This window comes from Myotis yumanensis, unplaced genomic scaffold (assembly GCF_028538775.1).
Source record: "Myotis yumanensis isolate MYYU_CA2020_CCGP unplaced genomic scaffold, mMyoYum1.0.hap1 SCAF_19, whole genome shotgun sequence".
Classification (NCBI taxonomy): domain Eukaryota; kingdom Metazoa; phylum Chordata; class Mammalia; order Chiroptera; family Vespertilionidae; genus Myotis; species Myotis yumanensis.
The window spans coordinates 8,812,441-8,835,696 of NW_027223770.1; the positions used below are offsets into that span (position 1 = coordinate 8,812,441).

A 23,256-nucleotide genomic window follows, 5' to 3' on the forward strand; every position below is an offset into this window, starting at 1 on the left:
GATACCAAAGCAGAAAAGGGCAGTCATTAGCCCTGTCCGAGAGGGGAGGTTCAGAGAGATGACATTCTCAGCAGGATTTCCAAGACAGGACTGAAGCTTCTGAGCAAACAAGAGGCTGGGGAAGGCATTCCGCAGTGAGGTGCCAGCAAGGCGGTTTCGAAATGCAGGGCTCGGACTCGCAAACTAGCAGCGCGATGTTGTGGCGCAGGCAGGAAATGGGGCAGATCAGGTGAGAAGGTGCTAGGCCTCGTGTTTGGCCCAGAGCTTGGCCTTCATCCTGCAGGGGCGAGAAGGTCCCGGGGAGCTTCGAGCTGGGGAAATGACCGGGCTGGATTTGTGTCTCAGACGGAATGCTCAGACAACAGGGAAGGGGGAGGTTGGATAGAAGGTCAATGCCAAAATCGGAGCATGAACTAACCAAGGGGGGAGCAGGCCTCCTCGGGCGTCTTTTTTTTCCTCGGACGGGCCCTGCTGTTTTCCCAGCCAGGCTTGGTGCAGGACACCCACTCGTTCTTAGAGGTTTTAGCAAATGTCCCAGTAAGAGGGTGAGACACTAACGCACTGTGCAGAAAGGACCATTTCCCTGCACCCTGTCAGTTTTATATTTTGTGTGGTTTTTTTTTTTTTTTTAAGAAACAAATCCAGCCCTAGCTGGTTTGGCTCAGTGGATAGAGTGTCGGCCTGCGGACTGAAGGTTCCCCGGTTCAATTCCGGTCAAGGGCACATACCAGGTGGCAGGCTCAATCCCCAGTAGGGGGTATGCAGGAGGCAGCCGATCCATGATTCCCTCTCATCATTGATGTTTCTATCTTTCTCTCCTTCTCCCTGCCTCTCTGAAATCAATAAAAAAATATATATATAAAAAAAAGAAACAAACAAATTCAGCCCAGCCATGGTGGCTCAGTGGCTGAGCACAGACCCATTGACCCATGAACCAGGAGGTCACAGTTCAATTCCCAGTCAAGGCACATGCCCAGGTTTTGGGCTTGGTCCCCAGTAGGGTGTGTGTAGGAGGCAGCCGACCAATGATTCTCTCTCATCATTGATGGTTCTCTCTCTCTCTTCCCTTCTCCCTTCCTCCCTGAAATCAATTTAAAAAAATATTAAATAAAATAAAAAAGAAACAAACAAACAAACCCAAATAAGCCACCAACTTTGCTACAAGGACAGTCCCAGGAGCGGCCTATCCAAGGTTAGCTTCATTGTCTTTTTGGCCTATTTCCTACTCATCAAGCCCTATCATTGGTTCAAAACCTCATCTTGACACAGAACTAGGCTGTTCTCCCCACGTTGATCCTGCAGGAGAGTGGGACACCCTGCCACCAGCCCTGATACTTTGGAAGGACTTACAAGTGGCACCCACGACAGTGATCGGGATTCCGATTTAGAATCTTGAGCCTATTTCCAGAATGACCCACACCCTTAGCGCATCAACCACCCTCCCTTGCAGTCCCTTGTTGGTCATGGATGGTCCACCCCCTCACTAGGAAGGAGTCCTACTCTGAAGTTGAGACGGTGGCACATTCTTTACACCCCTTTCCCAAAGCACCTTACACAGTGGCATGAGAGGGAAGATCAGAGAAGCACTGCTCCTTACTAGCTGTGTGACATTAGACAAGTTACTTAACCTCTCTGAGGCTGTTTCTTCTTCTCTAAAATACAGATAATAATAACTCTATCTTGAGGTTATATGATGAGATAACATATGTTAAATGCTAAAGGCCAGTGCTCACGTTTATTAAGAGCTTATGAAGGGAAAAAAAAAAAAAGAGGAGGAAAAGAATCCAGAGGAGCAGGAAGAGAAGAGAAAAGGGAGGAGGAGTAGGGGAAGAAACTTTGGAGTCAGGTGGTCCTGGGTTCAAATCTCTTCTCCACCACTTGCTGGCTGTGTGGCATGAGGCAAGTTATTTACCCTCTCTGACTCACTGGTTCCTCCTCTATAAAATCCTTGCAAAAGGATTTTAGTTAAGGTAAGAGATAAGAAAGAGCCGAACATTAGGTCGGCAAGTTCTAGGGCATTTAAGAAGTGCGCCTGAAGTCAGGGTCACTGCTTTCTCAGCCCTGGTTTACAGTCTAACCCCCCTGGCCTACCCTGCTCGGCCGCCCCAGCTGGGTGAACATGCCACAGCAAGAAGAGGCCAGTTTACAGGGAGCCAGGCCGCCCACTGCACTCCCGTCCACAGGCCCACTGCTCCCTTCATCACTCCCAAGAGATGCCTGCTGAGCTCGCTGCAACCAACTGTATTCTCTCTGGACAAGAGGGACAGGAGGGCAGGCTCGTCTTCGCCCTGACCCACGTATCCGTATCTCCCCTTCTGAACTGGAGGAGAGCAACAGCCCTCCATCCTGGCTCAGGCACACGGCCGGCGGATGAGACGCCCATCTGCTAAAGCGCTAGTCCCTGCCGTCTGAGGCCCCCTCATAAAAGGCAAGTTATTTTAAGCCTCTCCTGGACCCGAGGCCCCAGCAAGTGAAGCAAATGGCTTTGGGACAAGCACCAGAAAGGGTTTTAAGGCTTCTCATTCTGCCAGAAACACACTTAAACTTTAAAACATTTAAAGCTCACAAACTCTCTCAGGTTCACCTTGCGCTAGGCTCTGGTTGAGAAGAAGACAAAGCAAAAACCCCAAACCCTCAAATCAATGGATCACAATAAATGTTTGCCCGCCCCCCGCCTCATCCAGGGCCACGCGGGGACAGAGCCCCAGCGGGGAGCAGCAGTCAACCCTGCCCTCTGCCAACAGCGTCAGAGTGGGACGGACGGAGGCCGGTGTTGAAATCTGTTTCTTTTTTTTTAACCAGGAATGGGGCAGGGAAGCTAGCCAAGGCGCAGGCGTGCCCGAGGTCCCCCACCAAGCATCCAGGAACAAAGCCAGGTGCAAAGGGGGGCCAGGCGCTGAGGGAGGCAAGGGCTCCTGGAAGCATCCCTAAATTGGGGGTGCAGGATTAGGACCCTGCAGTCTCCCGGGAGTTGGTGTCAGACCCCAGGGGTCAAACACAAGGGCCAGGCACTTGGGTACCGTGTCTACAAACAGACCATCAAGCCCACAACTCACCCCCCCCACCCCCCACCCCCAGTCCACCCTACCATCTTACTTCTGTTAGGCAGCTCCTCTTGGCCCAAGCCATTGGAAGGAGCCAGCGGGGCACTGCCCGCCTCCTCCAAGGTCAGGATGAGGGGAACGTCGTCATCCAAGTTCATGGCCACGCTCTTGTCTCCGTAGCCTCAGGATGTGATGTCCAGGGCTGGAAGCAGCCTCTGCTCTGAGCTCCCTTTCAAAGCCACTGGCCCAGAGATGCTTCTCAGAGGCTCCTCCATTTGAGGCATCATCTAGAGTTTGGGGAATTAAAAAACAAAAAATTATTAAAATGCAACCACTGCTGATGAAAATGTTCTGCGGTTAGATAGTGGCGATGGTTGCTTAATCTTGGGAAAACACTAAAAACCACTGAGTGGTACCCTTTAAAATGGTGGAGTACCGCAATATAAAATAGCATTAAAAATGAGAGGAGCCCTAACTGGTTTGGCTCAGTGGATAGAGCGTCGGCCTGTGAAGGGTCCTGGGTTAGATTCCGGTCAAGGGCACATGCCCGGGTTGCGGGCTTGATCCCCAGTAGGGGGTGTGCAGGTGATTCTCTCTCATCATTGATGTTTCTATCTCTCCCTTCCCCCTGAAACCAATAAAAATATATATATTTTTTAAAATGAGAGGAAAACTCTGCAAGAACAAATACTGCAGTGAATGGTAATTACATCTGGAGATTAAGATTATGACTAATAGCCCTGGCCCGTTTGGCTCAGTGGATGGCGTGTCGGCCTGCGGACTGAGGGGTCCTGGGTTCGGTTCCGGTCAAGGGCATGTACCTTTTCGGGCACATCCCCAGTGGGGGGTGTGCGGGAGGCGGCTGGTCGATGTTTCTCTCTCATCAATGTTTCTGGCTCTCTGTCCTTCTCCCTTCCTCTCTGTGAAAAATCAATAAAATATTTTTTTTTTAAAAAGATTATGACTAATATATTCCACCTGCACCCTCTTGGTCCTTGTTTGTGTGTGAGTTTTGTAAAGATTTTGAAGACTTAAAAAATATATAACCATTAAAATAATTGTAGTTAATACTTGATGAGTGCTTACTATGTACCAGGGCCTCTTCTAGCAATTTTTAGGTAAAGCTGATTGAAACTTCATAATAGATAGGTAGGATTAGTATCTTCCATAACAAAGGGGGAGATTTTAGGCTCAGAGAGGTTAAGTAACTTGTCCAAGAACACATAGCTTTGAACTACACAATTGGACTCCAGCCCTATACTCCTAACCACTACATTACAATTCCCCCATGTCCACGCCCTGGTATTTAGGCAGCATTTAGCTCCAATGACCTGGAAAAAGTTAGTGGCCAGGTCACCTACACTTGCCCATAGCATTCTTTTTTTTAAAGTTTTGGGGTTTTTAAAAAATCCTCACCCAAGAATATTTTCTCCATTGATTTTTAGAGAGCGTAGGAGGGAAGGAGGGAGGGAGGGGAGAGAGAAAAACATTGACTGGTTGCCTCCTGCATGTTCCCCTGGGGAACCTGCAACCAAGGTATGTGTTCTTCACTGGAAATCGAACCCAAGACCCTTTGGTCCACAGGCCAATGCTCTAACCACTGAGCAACCGGCCGGGGCCATAGCACTCTTATATAGGCATTATTCTCCTAGATTTAGGTGTTTGAGGAGGAAGGGAAAGAGGACCAGGGTATTTTTTTAAGTGATGTCCAGCGTCACACAGCAAAAGCCCTCATCCTGAGTTCCCGATTTAAAACTCTCAGAACCAGCCTGCTACAGTTCCTATTTATACTCATTCCCATTTCCGCTGGGGAGGACACCAAAGAAAAGCCAGGACTCAGCAGATCTGCCGGCAGACCTTTGAACTGGAAAACAGCAGCAGGTTCCTTCCTCAAGCTGTGGCCTCCCGGGCTCAGTCCTCTTTGGCTCCAGACTAACCCACTGAATGGCAACCCCGCAATTTACTTCCTTCACAAGTAACCTCAAGCAGGGCCCTGGGCCTCCGTATCGTCTTAAAACAAGGCAGCAGAAGCAAGCACGTTTCACTTGCTGCTGCTGAGCCTGTAGCTCTCTGTCTAGCAAACTCCCCATAGATTTCTGTTGCTGTTTCCTCCAGAGCTGGGGGTTTCTTTTGCTTTTTAAATCTCAGTGCTGGGGAGACAGAAGAGGAAACCCCAAATGAGACACTACTATTCGGCTATCTGAAGAATTTTGTTTTATTTATTTTCTTTTTGGTTCAACTTTTTTTTACCATAGATATTTTCAAACATATTCAAAGTAGAGAGAACATGTCAATGAACTTCCTTGTAGCTTTCGCTCAGTTCTGACAATGAAAACCATTTTGCCATCTGATTGTGCGGTTGTTGAGAAATACCCACTTCGCAGATGAGGAAACTGAGGCTTAGAGGGATTATGAACTCGACTGCCTCTTCTAAGCTGTTTACTTGGCCCAGATTTCAGTCCAGGCAGCCTGACCACAGGGACATCCCCTGCCCGGCCTCCTCTCAGAACCAGTCCTGCTATCGGAACTCATTCAAGCCCGGCGTTTTAAGAGGGAAAAGTGAGGTCCTGAGCGGGGAAGGGACTGGCCCAAGTCCTAGCCCAGGGCTCCGGCGGGCTTGGCCTCTCGCTCTATGGAGGACGCAGAGGGAGGGGTCACCCCTAGGGAACAGGTCCCAGGGGAGGGCCAGCAGCCATCGGCTCCTGCACCCTGACCCGGCAAGAGGGCGCCTGGGCGACCAGGAGCAGGGGAGGGAGAGGAGTGCGGGCTCCAGCTCCACGTGCTCCCAGCCCGGGTCGGGAGGGCCCCCCGAGCGGGGGTCGCCCCAGGAAGTCGGGGACCAGGAGAGGAGGTGCAAAGCCCCAGCCTGGGCTGGAGGGAGAAGCGCGCGAAAACTTCCCCGCGGTCCCTCCGCCCGCCCGGCCCGCCTCCCACGCTCCAGCGCCCAGCGGCACCCCCTGACTCGGCGCCCTCTGACCCCTGCCCCCTGCCCTCTCCTCAGGCCATCCCTCGCACCCCTCGGATTCTTACACGCGCCTCCCCAGCAGCCCGGACCGCGCGCCGGGCTCGGCACCGTGCAGCCCAGCCTGCTGGCGCCGCCGCCGCCGCCAAAGCCCCGAGCCCGGAGCTGTTGCAGCCGCCGCCGCCGCCGCCACTTCAGCCGCTGCCACCACAGCAGCTGCGCCAGCTCTCTCATCCGCCGCCTACCCGCAACCCCGCCGGCCCCGCCCCATTCCTTCTTAGCCGCGGCCCATTCGCTAGATAGGCTGCCATGCTGAGTTCTCATTGGCCAATCCTCAAGTCCTTCCCCAGTTCTCGCCCGCTGCCGATGCAGGACCCCCTGCCCGCCTCCTAGAGAAGGGGCGGGGTTGAGAAGCTCCGCCCCTTTCCCCCTCTCATCCTCTCTGCCTAACTCGTTCAGCCCAACTCAGAGGCAGTCCGTGTCTTTCAATTGGTGGAGGGTCAGAGAGACGGTGCCTCTGATTGGTCAGACCCCCAGGTGGGCGGAACTGAGCGGAATTGCATGGTGAAAAGGAAAGTCAATCAGGCTCCCAGTCCCGCCTTCTGAGATTGGCGGGTAACCTAGCAACGCAGGAACCTCCGGAGGTAACGTTGAGTAGAAAAACCTGGAGCCCTCTGAGCGGGTGAGTGACCAGGTGGGGAAGGGCTGGGAATGAGAGGGAAATGCGGGAAGGCGGCTAGCCTGCTATCCTTTGGCTCCCCGAGGGATCAGTGACCCTCATCGCGATCCCATCCCCGCCCCAGATCCCTGCTCTCCAGCCCTCGCCTACAAGGACCACTAGACATCTTCCGTGACCCTGCCTGTGCTCTGTCCCTCCGCTTATCATCGCCATGGTCCTGTTTTCTCATCTCTTAAACATGGGGCCAAGTGGAGTCACTTCGTAGTTAACTAAGTTTATAAGTCCCCTACCATTCTACCCAAGGGCCATATATTCCAGGGTAAGCGTGCAATGCAAGGCATCTCAATGGAATGAGTGTTTATATTAGGTCATTTTGATTATGCCCATTTTTGCCTTTTGTGCTAACTTGAAAACGTAATTCCCTGCCCTGACCCGGTTGCTCAGTCAGTTAGAGCATCCTCCCCATACACCAAGGTTGCAGGTTCAATCCCCAGTCAGGGCCCATACAAGAAGCAAGCCATGAATGCATACATAATTGGAACAACAAATGGATGTTTCTCTCTTTCTCCCCTCCTTTCTCTAGCTAAACTAAGTAAATAAAAATTTAAAAAAACTTAATTACCATCCCTGTCCTTAAAATGTGCAACGACTTTCCCACAGTCCCTCATTTACATACTTAAGACACAGGGTTTGCTGTGAGGATTAAATGAGGTAAGACAACGAGGAACTTGTCAGGGAGCTGAGGAACATCGTAAGGACTCAGTGCAAAGTAGCATTTTTCCCCTTAAGACAATTCGTCCTTGACTCTTCCTGCTTAAAAGAATCCCAACAGAGTTATCTCTTTCCATACCGTAAACATTCATACATTTAGCCAGAGTGCCTGCTACTGGGGGCTGGGATGGAGCAATCAATAAAGGAAACGTCATTCCTCCCCTCATGCAACTTGTCTAAAGTGAGAGGGAGAGATTAATCAGATACTAATATACAGGTCAACGTGAAATGACACCTGCAGAGATTCAGTTCCACCGTGATGGGGGGACGAGGTCAACAAATCCTCTCCTCCAAAAGCAATGAGGGCCGCTGTGACGGCTGCCTTTTCTAACCAATCGAATCAGAGAGGCTTTCTTGTTCCCTAGTCCCCTGTAACGTGACGGAGAGGAAGTGAGAACCGTAACTAGGATGACCAGGCCAGGCCAGGGAAAGGGCCAGGGACTGAAAGTGGTGCGAGAGTCAAGAGTGAGAAGCAGTGCGTTCCAATATAACAACGTTGCTAGAGGAAGGCAAGCGTCTAGCCCCATGGTCGGCAAACTGCGGCTCGGGAGCCACATGCGGCTCTTTGGCCCCTTGAGTGTGGCTCTTCCACAAAATACCACGTGCGGGCGCGCACATACAGTGCGATTGAAACTTCGTGGCCCATGCGCAGGAGTCGGTTTTCGGCCTGGGCGAGTCTATTTTGACGAAGTACTGTTGATATTTGGCTCTGTTGACTAATGAGTTTGCCGACCACTGGTCTAGCCCACCGTTTCCTTTCCCAGACGTCACCCGCCACTCAGAAAGCCCCCAACAGCCTTTTGATGGAAAGCAGCTGTAACAGAGGCTGTGGGGCCACAGCATCAGTCCCCCCACCTCCGAGCTGGATGGGCTGCCCAGGGCCTCCCAGGCAGACTCTGCCCTGGCTCTGGGCCAGGCGTCCCTCCGGAACGCGTCCCAGGCATCTGTGGTCCGACATAAATGCCAGAGTTCTAGCTTGGCGTTCTCACTTGCAGTGGGAAACGGGATTAAAGGGGCCAGTCTTCCCTGCCTGCTCCATTGCTAGGTGCCCCCACACTTTCCTTTTTCCCCAGGAGAGACGAGCTGAGGGCAATGCGGCCGATGTAGCACCTGACTCATGCCTGAACATATTATAACACTTCCCTTTGAAGAGGGCTTTTAACTCTCCGCAGGGCTTTCCCCTGTGCCACGCCCTCCCTCCTCCACCAGCTCCCTTGGGTGTGGCTGGGACAGGTGCATCCCCAGGAGCCAGAGAGATAAGGGACTCGACTCGCCCAGACTTATTCCCAGAGCCTCTGACGGGCGAGTGTTGCACCCAGGTCTCCTAATACCACTTTGTGACTCTGATCTTGATTCTGTAACTGATGGCAGCTTTATTTTGTTAATTTATTTTGTTTGGGGGTTTTTTTGTTTGTTTTTGTTTTTGTTAATCCTCACCCAATAATATTTTTCCATTGACTTTTTAGAGAGAGTGGAAGGGAGAGGGAGAGACAGAGAGAGAAACATCGATGTGAGAGAGAGACACATTGATTGGTTGGCTCCCACACAAGCCCCAACCAGGGCCGGGGTTCGAGCCTACAACCTTGGCACGTGCCCTGGACCAGAATGGAACCTGGGACCCTTCCGTCTGCAGGCCGACAGTCTATCCCAGCCGTGGGCAAACTACGGCCCTCGGACCGGATCCGGCCCGTTTGAAATGAATAAAACTAAAAAAAAAAAAGACAGTACCCTTTTATGTAATGATGTTTACTTTGAATTTATATTAGTTCACATAAACACTCCATCCATGCTTTTGTTCCGGCCCTCTGGTCCAGTTTAAGAACCCATTGTGGCTCTCGAGTCAAAAAGTTTGCCCACCCCTGCTCTATCCACTGAGCCAAACGGGCCAGGGCCCTGGTGGGGCTCAGGACGACACAGGGTCAGCTTGTCAGACAGAGCTGGACAGACTTCCTTGGAACCTGGATGGAGCACTAGACCCATGATGGGAGGCTAGGAGTTTAAAGCAGAGCAAGGCCTTTGCGGTCTAGACCAGTGGTTCTCAACCAGGAGCACCCCCACGCCACTCTCCGCCCCTGCGGAACATTGGGCAACATCTGCAGACACTGCCTCCAATTGGCCAGAAACGGTCGTGGGAGATGTGCTTCTGGCATGGAGTCGGTGGAGGAAGGGATGCTGCTCTCAAGTAATAGCAGCAGGTTGTATCCTAACAGCCAACCCAATGCCTTTACCACGAGGGCTTTCCAACACAGGTTTTTCTTTTTAACCACAAACCAAAGAAATACATTCTCCTTCTTGACCCAGCAGATATGTTTAATTACAAATGAGTACTTACTCCATATAGTGCACTCTAATATTTTCTATTGTCTTTCATTTATTTTTTTTAAATACACACACACACACACAGAATAGTGGCCCAGTGCATGAAATTCATGCACATTAAAAGGGAATTAATTAGAGGAAATATTTTAATATTGCTATTTCCCTTTCTCTATAATAGAAGTGTCAGAGATGAAAGAAAATTAGTAAAATGTATATAAAAATCTCTCTCCTGTCAGAGTCTGGGGAGCGCCATGGGACTCAGAGTCAAGTCTCCACCCACCCGCATTCGCCTCAAAATCACACCAGACCGAGACCCAGCCGGCCCCACCCCCATCAAGCCCCGCAGGGTGGGGGGTGCAGCCTCAGGTCCCCTGTCAACCCCCACTGGGCGGGGGGCGTGGCCTCAGGTCCCCTGGCCCTGGCACATGAGGGCATGATGACCATTTGCATATTAGCTCTTTATTATATAGGATATATATATATATATATATATATATATATATAATATTTCTTTATTGATTTCAGAGAAGAAGGGAGAGATAGAAATATCAATGATGAGAGAGAATCACTGATTGGCTGCCTCCTGCACCCTCCCCACTGGAAAGCGAGCCTGCAACCTGGGCATGTGGCCTTGACCAGAATCAAACCTGGGACCCTTAGTCTGCAGGTTGACGCTCTATCCACTGAGCCAAAATGGCTTGGGAGTCTTTCATTTATTTTTAACTGGTGAATTGATTTCACTCACTAAAGGGGCACAACCTTTGGTTTAAAAAAGACACTTCTTCAACATAATCTGTCAGCCAGGAAAAGCCAGTGTTTTGCATTTTGTAAGGTTATAATTTAAATATTTTTTTAAGTAGGAGAAGTTTATTTTAGAAGGATTCTAAACTCCTTACTAGGAAATTCTTCCTTCTGTCTGCAACACCCAAAATGTTCCTATCCACAGTTGGATGTAACTGGAAATAAACACTCCTAAAACTACACTTTCATCAAAAGAGGGATTAAAAATCACGATGAATTAATTTATAAGGAGGAGGAAACTGGAGAATGGTGACTAGTTCAGTGAATCTCTGTTCTCCTCTGGCCAGGCTGTTTTTATTGATGAGAGAGAGAGAGAGAGAGAGAGAGAGAGAGAGAGAGAAACATTGATAAGAGAGAGAAACATCGATCAGTTGCCTCCTCCTGTACATGCCCCGACTAGGTATTGAACCCACAAAACCTAGGTATGTGCCCTGACCAGAAATTGAGCCAGAGACCTTTCAGTGCATGAGACAATGCTCAACCAGCACCAGCCAGTGCAAGCCTTGCTTTTTGACAATATATATTTTTAAAAACTATGAATATTCATATTTGTGGTTAAGTAGATTGACTGCTATAGAAACTGAATCTTATCTTTTTCTAAAAAATATTTTTTATTGATTTCAGAGAGGAAGGAAGAGGGAGAGATAGAAACATCAATGATGAGAGAGAATCATTGATCGTCTGCCTCCTGCACGCCCCCTACTGGGGATTGAGCCCGCAACCCAGGCATGTGCCCTTGACCAGAATCAAACCTGGAACTCTTCTGTCCACAGGCCGACACTCTATCCACTGAGTCAAACCAGCTAGGGCCTAAATCTTATCTTAAACGCCTCTGTTCCCTAAGTCTCTGCTTGACAGGATGCATTGAAACTGAACCAGCAAAGAACCATTTGACTGTGTCCACATAGAAGTCAATCTTAAAATTGGGAGACCGGACAGAATAGTGGTTATGCGGCGCAGGCTCCTGAGACAGGCTGCCTGGGCTGAAATGCCAGCTCTATCACTTACTAGCTATAAACTAAGGAAAACTTCTAACCCCTCTCTGCCTCCCTTTTCTCCTCTGTAAATGGAGGTAATAAAAGCTCCAACCTCATCAGGTTGTTATGAAGAATAAAGGAGTTAATTCATGTCAAGAATTTAGAATAGTCCTGGCTGGTTTGCTTAGTGGTTAGAGCGTTGGACCATGGACTGAAGGGCCACTGGTTCAATTCCTGGTCAAGGGCATATATCTTGGTTGCAGGTTAGATCCTGAGCCCCGTCAGGGCGAGTGCAGGGGCAATCAGTCTATATGTCTCTCTCTCTCTCTCTCCCCCCCCTCTCCCCCATCCTTCTCCACTTTTACTCTCTCTAAAAATCAATGGAAAAAAATATCCTCGGGTGAGGAATAAATTTTAAAAAGAATTTAGAATGGTGTTTGACACATAGTATGTTTTCTGGTATTCCTTAAAATGAGATTCCCCCATCTGCCCCCCACACACATATACTCCAGTTTTCTTTTCTTTTTTTAAATTATGTTTGTATTGATTTCAGAGAAGAAGGGAGGAGAGAGATAGAAATATCAATGATGAGAGAGAGTCATTGATTGGCTGCCTCCTGCACGCCCCACACTGGGGATCGAGCCCACAACCCAGGCGTGTGCCCTGACTGGGAATCGAACCATGACCTCCTGGTTCATAGGTCGACGCTCAACCATTGAGCTCCCAGTTTTTCTCAACACCCTCTGACTTCTCCACACACCAGTGTTGGGTTTGTGGGGTAGTTGTGAGGTTAAATTTTCTTCCCCTTTTCCTCCTGAGGGGGAAAAAAATATAATTTACCTCAAAACCTTTTTTTTCTTTCAAAATGTTCTGAGAGTGAGAGTAATAAGATATCTAACCAGACCCCGTGAATGAAGCCGAGGTACAATTTGCATGATAAAGATGTATTTCCATTTATAAAGTTCATCAGCAGAATTAATGACAAATAAAGGGAAGATCCAATTAAAGCTCCCCACCCATTAGCAATCTTGCTTCAACTCTCAGGGCAGGAATTTTCAAAGGAGAGGCTGAAGTTGGAAATGATTTCAACATTAAGGTTGGTGGCATTTAAAAAAGGACACGGAATGGTCATATTAGAATTCAAGGAAAAGAGATTCTCCAGTGATTTCTGTCATCACAGTCAGACACGCTTCCCCCGATCCTAGTTCCACGGGCTTTTTCTTGTTCACCCAAATGAGCTGTCAAGAACTGATGGGCGTCATCATAATCAAAGAAAACAAGTTTGCCCTTTAAAGCAAAAGAGGTAATTTGGCTGAAAGCAAATTGGAAACATTTCATGTAACGTTGCATTTCCAGCCGCCATCCCCGAAGAATTCGGGCGTTTTGATTTATGCCTGCGAGGTTTGGGGGGAGGAGGAGGAGGAAAAGGGGGGGGCTGAAGTGCGTTCATTAACAGCTTTGGTCCCATTCATCCTGTGGCCATGGGGCACAGATCCTTCATCCTCGGAGAGGATGGTCCGTGGCCATCCTTAGAACGTTATCCTCAGGAAAAAGCCTTAAAGGAACTCAGGAGATTGAAGGAAAAGCAGGAAGTGGGTGGGGATGAAAGGGGATGCCTTTCTCCTCCACTCAGTCCTCAGCTCCCCGAGGCTTCTGGGGTCCCGCTGGCCTGGCCCAGAACAGGCCCTGAACCGGCTCCCTTTACCCTTGTTTTCGTCACTTCCGGCATTTCTTTGATTCCCACTCCTTCTCTCTGTTTACTCTTCCTCCTCCTCTGCACTTATATCTCTGGGGCCCGCTCCATCTTGTGTTGTCTGTGCCTAGACCAGCCGTGGGCAAACTACGGCCCACGGGCCGGATCCGGCCCGTTTGAAATGAATAAAACTAAAAAAAAAAAAAAAAGACCGTACCCTTTTATGTAATGATGTTTACTTTGAATTTATATTAGTTCACACAAACACTCCATCCATGCTTTTGTTCCGGCCCTCCGGTCCAGTTTAAGAACCCATTGTGGCCCTTGAGTCAAAAAGTTTGCCCACCCCTGGCCTAGACTGTGTTGTCAGCTAGGGTTCTTTGGTCGCAAGCAACAGAAACCGGCCCCGCCTAAACGAACGGTGAACAGTGACGGAAAAGCTGAAGAACCAGGGTCCTCAGAACCCACCACTGGCAGGCATCAGCCGCCACCATCTCCCACCCTCGTGGAGAAAGCAGGGCTCTTGGATCCGGATCCGCAGCCCCACCAGGACTGCACACAGCGGGAGAGAGGATCTGAGTCCTGAAAGGGAACCGGTGGTGGGGGGGGGGGGGGGTAGCTGTTGCCGGACCAAGAGGAAACGGATCACAGGAAGGCCAGCACATCCTGTCCACTGTCTGCTCTGGTTACGGCAGCTGGAACTCAGGGAGTTTAAACACTGAGCGTTGTCCTCCCTTCCAAACGGCCTCTCCCAGTTTCTCTAGTGACTCCGGGGCCCCGAAGTTCTCTCCCCGTCACCCAAACCCGGAGCTGTCTTTCACTCAAGTCCTGTTGGCTCCTTCTTCTGGTTTTCATGGGCCTGAACTGTGTCTGCAGCCACCCCTCGCTGTGAAGGAGGCTGAGGAGGAGCGCAGTAAGTGTGTCCAGCCTGCACAATATAGGCAAGCATGTTGGGGGGGGGGGGGGGTGGCGCCGGCCACAGAGAGCTGGGCATGGTGATAACCTAAAAGGAGAGTTCGACCAAGGCTGGAAGCCCAGGAAAGGCTTCGCTGAAGAAGTGACACTTGAACTGAGAATAAGGAATTAACTTGGCGAGAGAGAGAGAGAGGGGTGCATTGCAGGAAAAAGAAACAGCATGTGCAAAGGCCCTGAGGTGGAAGGTTTATAGCATCTCAATTTATCAGCCGGCCACCAGTCTTTTCCCTATAAATCTTCCACACAACAGATCTCTTTCAAAAAATCTGATTTTATCCTGTCACACGTTGCCTGCAATCAACATGGATCCCAATGTCCTACCAGATCAAGTCCCCAGTCTGGTGTTGAAACTGGTCATAATCTCCTCCTATTCTGGGACTACAGCTTTCTTCTCTTCCTCCTCTACTTGCTGAACCTTCATGTGTTATATCCCAAACCAGGTTATAGACTCCAGCAGGACAGGAACCACACCTGGCATCTCCCTCATATCCCCAGGGGCTCAGTAAAGACCAGACTCGATCTCTACACGGATGATCTTTATTGGAGGGGGCAGCAGCAGATGTAAGCCGACCAGCCGAGCAGCTCTTTCATCATCCAAGCAAGAGATTACAAGGCCCCTGGTGGCAGAGAGGCTGCTGAAAGGGAGGACGTGGAGAGGGAGCTGTCGAGGAGAGATCACTGATAGGAGTGGGGGGCAGATCGGATGTGTGGGGAAGGGAGAGTGTGGGGCGGCGCTCAGGTTTCTGACTTGAGCCACTAGGATGACTGATCATCAGGACGAGGGATAAAGAAGGAGGAGGGCGAGGGACGGGCATGTGGGGCCGGGGGGTGGGGGAGAGTCTGTCTTAGATTCTTTCTGCTGGGAGCCCAGGTTCTTCGGAGACTTCTGGATCTCCAGCGGGGCTGAGACTCTAACCGGGAAACCATTGCAGTCCTGGACCTGGGATTTTGGTTTCCCTGGGCGAATAATATCAGTTATTATTTATTGAGCGCTCACAATGTCAGGCCCCGTGCCAGAAACATCCCGCAGAAGCTCAAGATCCCTGTCTTATGGCCGATGAGGCCGGGGCTTAGGGGAATTAGATAAAAGCCCAGGCCCCCCAGCAAGGGTCTGAACCCAAGCGGGGTTGCTGCAGAGAGAGCTCTCTCGGTCATCATGCCACGGTGCGATGTGGGTTATTGATTTCTGATCGCCGCCGTAGATCTTTCCGAAGCAGTCTTCTACATAGGCGTTTTATTCCGTAACAGCTGTAGCTTTCCAGAAAGCTTGCAAAGATAATAGAGAATTCCTGTATGCCCTCCATTGGCTCCCCCTACTGTTAACATCTTACATAAGCGTGTTATGTTTATCCAAACTACTAGGAAGACATTGACATTGATGCAGTGCTACTGACCAAACTATCCACTTGGTTTGGATTTAACCGGTTTTCTTACTAATGTCCTTGCTTCCCTTTCAGAATTCAATCCGGGAGACAGCGTTGCATGGAGCAAAGCCGTTTTTTAAACAATGCATTTCAAAGTCATTGTCCTTCCCACCCTGATTTAAAAACCCAGCGCAAGGTGGGCTGTGCTGGCCCTAGTCCTGCTCGCTCTGTCCCTGTTCTGTTCTGTGTCTTGGGCTGTTGCTCCCCCCACCTTCCCCCCCACCCCCACCCCACACCCCCCATCCCCAGGCTGCATTGCCCAGGCTCCCTTGTCAGTTAGTTCCTCACTGGGTTTGACCCATGGGAGGCACTGGTGTTAGACTGGAGGGCGGGATGAAGGGAGAAGCCAGAGTCCTTCTCCCTCTTTGCTTTGGGCTGCTTGTGGCAGTGGCCACAGGTCCTCTGGAACTGCAGCCTCTCCCGGATAGGAAACGGCTGGGGTTCCGGCTTCCCTGGGCTGACCCTGACCCCGAAGCTCCCCACCTCCTCCTGCGGTGGCTTCCTGCCACTAACAATTTAACCTTGGCCGGTTGGGGGGCTGGCAAGGGGGGACTTCACCTTGCCCTGGTTGGCCTCTCAACTCCTCCGTCACCTGTGTGACCAGTTTTCTGTACTTAAATACTTAGAATGATGTCCACATTCCTGGTTGGCCCCCGCCTGTCACCTGTGCCCGAGACCCACCTCCATACTTGGCCCTCCTATCCCTGCGGCCCTGACGCTGTCGCAAAGCCACCAACTGCTGTCAGAGAGGCGTTCTGCGGACAAGCTGCAGAGCACCTGCGGTGACCCCTCAATGCCAAGTTTATGGTTGCGGTGGCCACAGCAGCCACACTGACGTCTGCACAGCTCTCCTAACGGCGCGCCCCTTCCTTTTTCAGGAAAACAGAGGCAGGAGGCCTGTCTAGCCCATCGAAGTCTCCAGGGCCCACAGAGACCAAGGAGGCTGCTCGTAACATGGCGTCAGACATCCTGGCCGTGGGCGCCCTCTACCAGGTCCCTGACCTCAACAAAATGAGGGCGATAGCAGAGACGCCCCAAAAGGCTTCCCCACTGAAACCCTTCACCCCCTTGAAGACCAAGCTCACCAGCATCGAGACCAAGAGGATCATGTCCGTGCTGGATGAGACCATCCAAAAGGTGGAGCTGGTGACGCTGCTGTCCTACATGGCAGCCAACACCGAGGACCTGGAGGGCCTGCTGGGCGAGGACCTCACCAGGGCGGTGCGGGAGCACGAGGACCTGTGCCAGGTGCTCGTGGACAAGGTCAGTTACCTGCAGGAGGAGGAGATGCAGCTGCAGGCCGAGGAAGAGTTCGAGGAGGAAGCCTGGTTCCGGGACCTCCTCCTCTCCATCGAGCTGCAGAAATCCAACCTCCTGCCGGTCATGGGGCAGATCAAAGACTCCACCAAGAACATCCTGAGACTCCTGCTCAGCCGCCCGCAGGCGGCCCAGCTCCTGCGGGTGCAGACGCAGGAGAGGGGCCCGGGAGCCCAGGGCTTCATCGACAGCCTGGTGGAGCTCCGCGGCTTCCTGTTTGAGAAGCTGCTCACCTGCCCCATGGAAGCCAGAGACAAGAGCCAGTTCATCCAGGAGATCACGAAGCGGAACAGGAGGAACCAGGAGGTCATCGACACGCTAGAGAACGAACTGGAGGAGAGAATGAAGAACAGGGCTGCGGAGGTATCGCTTACAGTGTGGGCAAGTCCTGGAAGGAGCCCCACAGGGCAGCCCAAACCTTCTGGCAGTTGGGTTCTTCCCCCCCCCGCCCCCGCCCCCACCCGGGATTTAAATACAGTGGGGCCTTGACTTAACTCAATGCAAAAAATCAGTCGAGAGACAGCTGGTATCTCAAAAAACTCGTTAGTTGGGACACTCATAAGTCAAGGCCCCACTGTAGATGTTTTCATTCATTTATTCCATGAATATGGTTTTGAGTACTTTACGAGGTGCCAGGTCTTATAAATAAGCCCGCATGGTCCCAGCCTCATGGAGTTCACAGTAAGGAAGATAGGATTTAAAGTGCTGGGTTAGGGGCTCCAGTGGCGCAATCGGTTAGCGCGCGGTACTTATAAAGTGCTGGGTTAATTACAGTTTTAAAAAAATATGTATTTTTATTTTTTTTCAGAGAGGAAGGGAGAGGGAGAGAGAGAATCATTGATCGGCTGCCTCCTGCACGCCCCCTACTGGGGACCCAGCCCACGACCCAGGCATGTGCCCTTGACTGGAATCGAACCCGGGAACCTTCAGTCCACAGGCCCACGCTCTATCCACTGAGCCAAACCGGCCAGGGCTGTCCCTATTTTTGAACCAACTGAGGGCAGGGGATAAGCCAGGCACTCGGCGAGAGCAGGTGGCAGTCCTGTGGGGCATGTTTATCACACCTCGTGCATCACGCTGTGTCTCTGCCAACTGGGCACCCCCACGGTGCCCCAGCAGGAGTGCCCCACTGTCCCAGCCCTCTCCCCTGCCCGGAAACAGAGGGGGTGGCCAAGAACCCGGGCTCTGGGTCAGACAGACCTGGCTTCAAATGCCAGACGGATGACTTGGCCCCTTCGGCCTCCGCTTCCCGGTCTGTCATCACGCTGTCCCTGTGCCCACCGGCGGCGGGGCAGGACTCGGCGAGGCCACCTCACAGCAATGGCTGGCGCCTGTGCTGAGCGGTGGTCACGTAGGCGTTACCGCGGCCTCTCCTCTTCCCGGCCCAGGTGGAGAAGGAGAACTTCGTGATCCAGGAACTGAAAAACCACCTGCACCAGGTGCTCAAGTTCTCGGAGAACAGCCTGCTCCGCACCAAGCAGGAGGCCGAGAAGCAGCAGAAGGCGGACTACCGGGCCTCGCAGGGGCGGGTGGCCAAGATCCAGCAGGACATCCTGCAGCTGCGCTCGCAGTTCCACAGCCTGGTCATGGAGAACCGGGAGGCAGAGCAGGCGCTCAGGAAGGTGCCCTGGGAGCCACCGGGCAGCGGGGACAGGGTGGAGGGGGCCCAGCGTGGAGGGCAGGGCTGCCCCAGCCGCCAGGAAGCTCAGGGTGGAGCCGGTGTCCCCTGGGAGGCAGGAGGGTGCAGCGCACGGGCCTGGGGGCAGAGACGGGCCGTCCTGCTACCGCACGCCCCCTCGGTGATCTTGGGCAGGTTCCCTCGTTCCCCTGAGCCTGGCAGGGATGATGAAACCCACCTGTCGATACTGTACAAAGGAATCAAAGGAGCATGTAAAGCTCAGGCCATTCCCGAGCCTCAGTTTCCACAGCTTTAAAGTGAACGGGATCAACTCAGTCTTAACAAGAATTCAGTGAGATGACAGGCAGAGCTGGTGCAGAATCGGTGCTCAGTACATACCATCCCCCCTGTGCCGCTCCCTCATCTCAGCCAGGACCCAGGCCCACTGTGCACTCGCGTGTTTGCAGTTCCTCTCCTGACGAAGGGCACCCTTTCTAATGCTTGTTCCCGGTTTCATTTTAGTGTCATGGCTTTTTGTTTTTTTAAGTATATTTTATTGATTTTTTACAGAGAGGAAGGGAGAAAGAGAGGGATAGAGAGTTAGAAACATCGATTCAACTGCCTCCTGCACACTCCCCACTGGGGATGTGCCTGCAACCAAGGTACATGCCCTTGACCGGAATCGAACCTGGGACCCTTGAGTCCGCAGGCCGACGCTCTATCCACTGAGCCAAACCAGTTAGGGCTGTAACGACTCTTTTGAGCACCTGATGGAAGCCTCGGGCCTCTCCCCCGCATCAAAAAGCCGAGGCGCACACATCCACACTGGTGGGCAATCCTTGGGGGTCACAGGCCCATCTATGCTGCCCAAGTTGAGAATTCTTGCTCTGTAGATTAGGAAGCTGGTTTGTTGTTATTTTTAAATTGAGGTGAAATTCACATGGCATGGAATTAGCCATTTTAGAGCGAACAGTTCCGTGGCATTTAGCACACTCAGTGCTGTGCAACCGCCGCCTCTGTCTAGTTGCAGACATTCCATCACTCCAAAACAAACCCACACCCATGAGCGGTTTCTCCCACTCCCTCCCTCCCCCAGCCCCCGAAAACCACTCATCTCCTCTCTGTCTCTGTGCATTTGCCTCTTCTGGGCGTTTCATACAAAAAGAATCACAAAACATGTGGCCTTTCGTGTCTGGCTTCTTTCACTCAGCAGCATGTTTTCAAGGTTCACCCAGGATGTAACGTGTAACAGTATTTCATTACTTTTTATGGCTGAATAGCATTCCATTGTATGGCTAGAAGCTGCTCTCTTTTATTTATTTTTTAAAATATATTTTATTGATTTTTTACAGCGAGGAAGGGAGAGGGATAGAGAGTTAGAAACATCGATGAGAGAGATACATTGATCAGCTGCCTCTTGCACACCCCCTACTGGGGATGTGCCCGCAACCAAGGTACATGCCCTTGACCAGAATCAAACCTGGGACCCTTCAGTCCGCAGGACGATGCTCTATCCACTGAGCCAAACCAGTTAGGGCAAGAGCGGATCTCTTTTAAAAGCAAAATTAGGTCACGACCCTCCACTGCACCTAAACCACCCAATAGCTTCCCCTCCCCATCACACCAGAACCCAAGCTCCTCCCCCTGCTGACACTCCCTCTGCCCTCCCCGGGACCACTCCTCAGCCACTCCACTCCAGCCACACTGGCTTGACTTCTGTTCTAGAAACACCACAAGCTTGTTCGAACCCCAGGGCCTTTGCATCTGCTGCTCCCTCTGCTTAGAATGTTCTGGAGCCACACTGCTGGCTTCAAATGGGGCTCTAGCACTCCCCAGCTCTATGTCCCTGGGCAAGTGAGTGAGCACGGCTGACCCTCCGTTTCCTCATCTGTGAAATGGGGGACCTGCCTCGCGTGGATCCACAGGCGAGGCATGTGAGGCACCCACCACAGGGCCAGCTGGTGCGGAGCGTGCTTGGCATTGTTTATTGTAAACTCTAGCCTGTCAGTCAATGACTAACTGGATTTTTTATTTTTTTAGAAGAAATATAAAGTGGAGACGGAAATCGAGAACTGGATCCAGAAATACGATACGGAGATGAGCGAGAAACAGGTATTTGTTGCTGCACAGGTCTCTCTCAAGTGTATTTCCCACAATCCTCTGGGAATGGGGGATGGGAGGAGAGGCCCCAGGATGGTCTGGGGTTTGTCTAGCCTGGGGCAGCGAGGGGAGAGGTGGAAGGGAAGGATCCAGAAGCTGAGCCACTAAGTGCTTGACACTGGGCCAATGATCCTGGCTCCATCTAGTGTCCACATCCCGTACTCTCTGCTCCTGCGGCACCCAAGCCAGGGCTCATCCCCAGTGGACTCAGGGGAGCGCTTGCCTCGGCCACTCAGAAAGCTCCTGCGGCGTGCCTGCCACGTGCCAGGTGCTGGGGCCCAGCAGGAAGGCCCGTGATCCCTCGGAGGTTCTTCTCTAGTCACTCACCAGCTGTGGGCTTGGCCTTCCTGGGCCCATTTCTGCACGTGACCAATGGGTCGTCATCCCAGGCTGGGTCAGAGTGCGGTCAGTGGGGCACCGCTGTCACCAGTGCTTGTGTCCCGCACGGGGTCTGGCCCGCAGGAAGTGCTCAGGGAACGGTAGCCTACAACACGGGGTGCCCTCAAGCCCCCACCCAGCTCCGTGATGACCTCGGTGGCCCACGGCCCTGGCTGTGGGGCCAGGAAGCCTGGTGGGCACTGGAGGTGGCATCAACCTCCGGGGTCCAGTCAGTGTGCTGCTCAGGGAAGGGCAAGTCGGGGCCTGGCTGTCTGACCTCGAGTGCTCTGGGGAGGGGCCCCTGGGGAGGCTGGCAACCGTGAGTGGGAGGGAGGGAGATGGGTGTGAGCTACAGCAGGAGAGGCTGGAGTTAGACACAAGGAAGCACTGTGGGACTGAGCGCCTGAGGAAGTGCCACGCACGCTCTTTGTGAAACGGACGGCTTCGGTGGCAGCAGCTTCCATTTCCTACGTCCCCACGCGTGCTTGGCACCGCGTCCAGTATTGTGTTGTCCTGTGTCATTTAACCCTGGAAGCAGCTCCCAACACCCTCTCCTGCATTTGCAATTGTCACCATGCCTCAGATGAGGAAAAACGAAGGCTTGAACGGTGTGGCTGAGCTGGGATTTGGACTCAGTCTGGCCAACCACAAGCCCTGCTCTTTCCCGGGTCCCGGGATAATTTTAGTCGGGTCCCACCTGTACTAGGATGGACCTCATCACCTCTCGCACTCTCTTCCGGGCCCTGAAGGCAGAAAGCCTAGTGCAGGCGGCCTTGCTGGCCCAGAAGCCCCTGCGGGAAGGGCGGGGTGCATGCAGAGGGCGTGGCAGGCAGGCCCGATGCCAGGTGAGCCCACCGACCCTCCGCAGGAAGAGTACGAGGAGCTGGACATCATCCACAAGGAGGAGAAGATCCAGCTGGAGGAGCTGCAGCAGAGGTACGAGGTGCTGGTGGAGGAGTTCGCCCAGATCCGGGAGGAGCGGGAGATCACCTCCAAGAAGAGGATGGAGGACGAGCAGGAGATGATGCGCATGGTGAAGGCGGCCACACTCATCCAGGCCGTGTGGAAGGGCTACCTGGTCCGCTCCCTGCTCAGGTCCAAGAGGAAGAAACGGGGCAAGGGCAAAGCGAAGGGCGAGAAGGGCAAGGGCAAGGGCAAGAAATGAGCCCCCCTCCCCCAAGCCCTGCTCTGATCCCGTGCACTGCCTCCCCCCTCCCCCCTGAGAGTTGGCCAGGAAGCCACTGGGACCAGGAAGCCCGGCGATCATAACTTTCATACTTTTTTCAAAATTAAAAACCATTTTAAACCACTTCCTATGAATAAACCTCATTTTACCCAGGGTGGTTGGCTGTGCGTGTGTCCATGCCTGTAAATGCCATCTTCATGAGGGGAGCACGCAGGATGTCAGCACTAACCATTCCTCCCTTCAGCCTCCGTGGGAGGCCGGAGCCCAGGCTGCAGCCCCCTTGGTCCCAGACCAGAAGCCGCCAAGGCCACGATGGACACGTCACCCGGCAGGTCTGCCCACGGAGGGTGGGGGACAGGCAGAGAGCTCCAGCAAGACTGGACTTCCCTGCCCTCAGCCCCGCCCTGGGATTGCCCAGTTGCCCACAGCTTCTCCCGCATCAGCACTGTGAAAGCTCAGGTGTCCCAAGATCATAGACCAGCAGCCTCCATGGGCTTTATTTGGTGCCCAGGTAGTTGAACAATGTATCTTTTTAAAAATTCACTGCTGGTATTTAAAAAAAAAAATCAGGGGCCCTCACACAGAAATCCAGCTTCCTGCCTTTTTTGGAAAATTCTCACCAACCAGATACCCTGGGCTCTTCCAGAGCTGAGCTGCAGCACCCACTAGAGGGCGGAGACTGCAGGCTGCCCCAGTCCCCACCACGCCCCACAGTGTTCCCAGAGGCTATGGCCTTGTCAGTTGCCCCTTATCGTCACACTCAGGCTGTTGCCTCTCTTTTAGTCTAGTCGGAGGAAAGAGGTATTTCTGGCTCATGTCTATTTAAATGGGGGAGGGTGTGTGTGTGTAAATGAGAGCTGGAAGGGAGGGAACTAATTCTTTGTGAAAATTCTAGGAAGTTTAAACATCCCACATGTTTAAAATGCCAAGACAGCTGCTGACTTGCTTGCCT

The 23,256-nt window shown here is 52.3% G+C and overlaps 2 protein-coding genes across 4 annotated transcripts in view; one reads left to right on the forward strand and one right to left on the reverse strand.

The window, feature by feature from the left end:
• TPCN1 (two pore segment channel 1) overlaps positions 1-3,883 on the reverse strand; it is a 51,796-nt gene extending 47,913 nt beyond the window's left edge. Inside the window, 2 exon segments of the mRNA XM_070399956.1 lie at positions 3,097-3,331; positions 3,866-3,883. Coding sequence (XP_070256057.1) covers positions 3,097-3,202 — 106 coding nt within the window. The 5' untranslated portion in view covers positions 3,203-3,331; positions 3,866-3,883.
• Positions 3,884-6,625: 2,742 nt separating this feature from the next.
• IQCD (IQ motif containing D) lies at positions 6,626-22,427 on the forward strand. Of its 3 annotated transcripts, XM_070399780.1 has the most exons (6): positions 6,653-6,688; positions 15,679-15,781; positions 16,524-17,325; positions 18,351-18,584; positions 20,621-20,692; positions 21,987-22,427. In XM_070399780.1, the coding sequence occupies exons 3-6, from the start codon at positions 16,600-16,602 to the stop codon at positions 22,281-22,283; spliced, it is 1,329 nt and encodes a 442-aa protein (XP_070255881.1). In that variant the 5' UTR covers positions 6,653-6,688; positions 15,679-15,781; positions 16,524-16,599; the 3' UTR covers positions 22,284-22,427. The 3 variants fall into 3 exon arrangements, with proteins under 3 accessions (XP_070255878.1, XP_070255881.1, XP_070255880.1); XM_070399777.1 differs by lacking the exon at positions 15,679-15,781 and having other exon boundaries at positions 6,626-6,688; XM_070399779.1 differs by lacking the exons at positions 6,653-6,688; positions 15,679-15,781 and adding an exon at positions 13,979-14,159.
• Positions 22,428-23,256: the final 829 nt, after the last annotated feature.

Excerpts from the sequence above, each read along its gene's own strand:
- IQCD (XM_070399777.1), top strand. The coding sequence starts at position 16,600 with ATGGCGTCAGACATCCTGGCCGTGGGCGCCCTCTACCAGGTCCCTGAC. Across the intron at positions 17,326-18,350 it reads TGAAGAACAGGGCTGCGGAG|GTGGAGAAGGAGAACTTCGT; the intron begins GTATCGCTTACA and ends TTCCCGGCCCAG. Across the intron at positions 18,585-20,620 it reads CAGAGCAGGCGCTCAGGAAG|AAGAAATATAAAGTGGAGAC; the intron begins GTGCCCTGGGAG and ends TTATTTTTTTAG.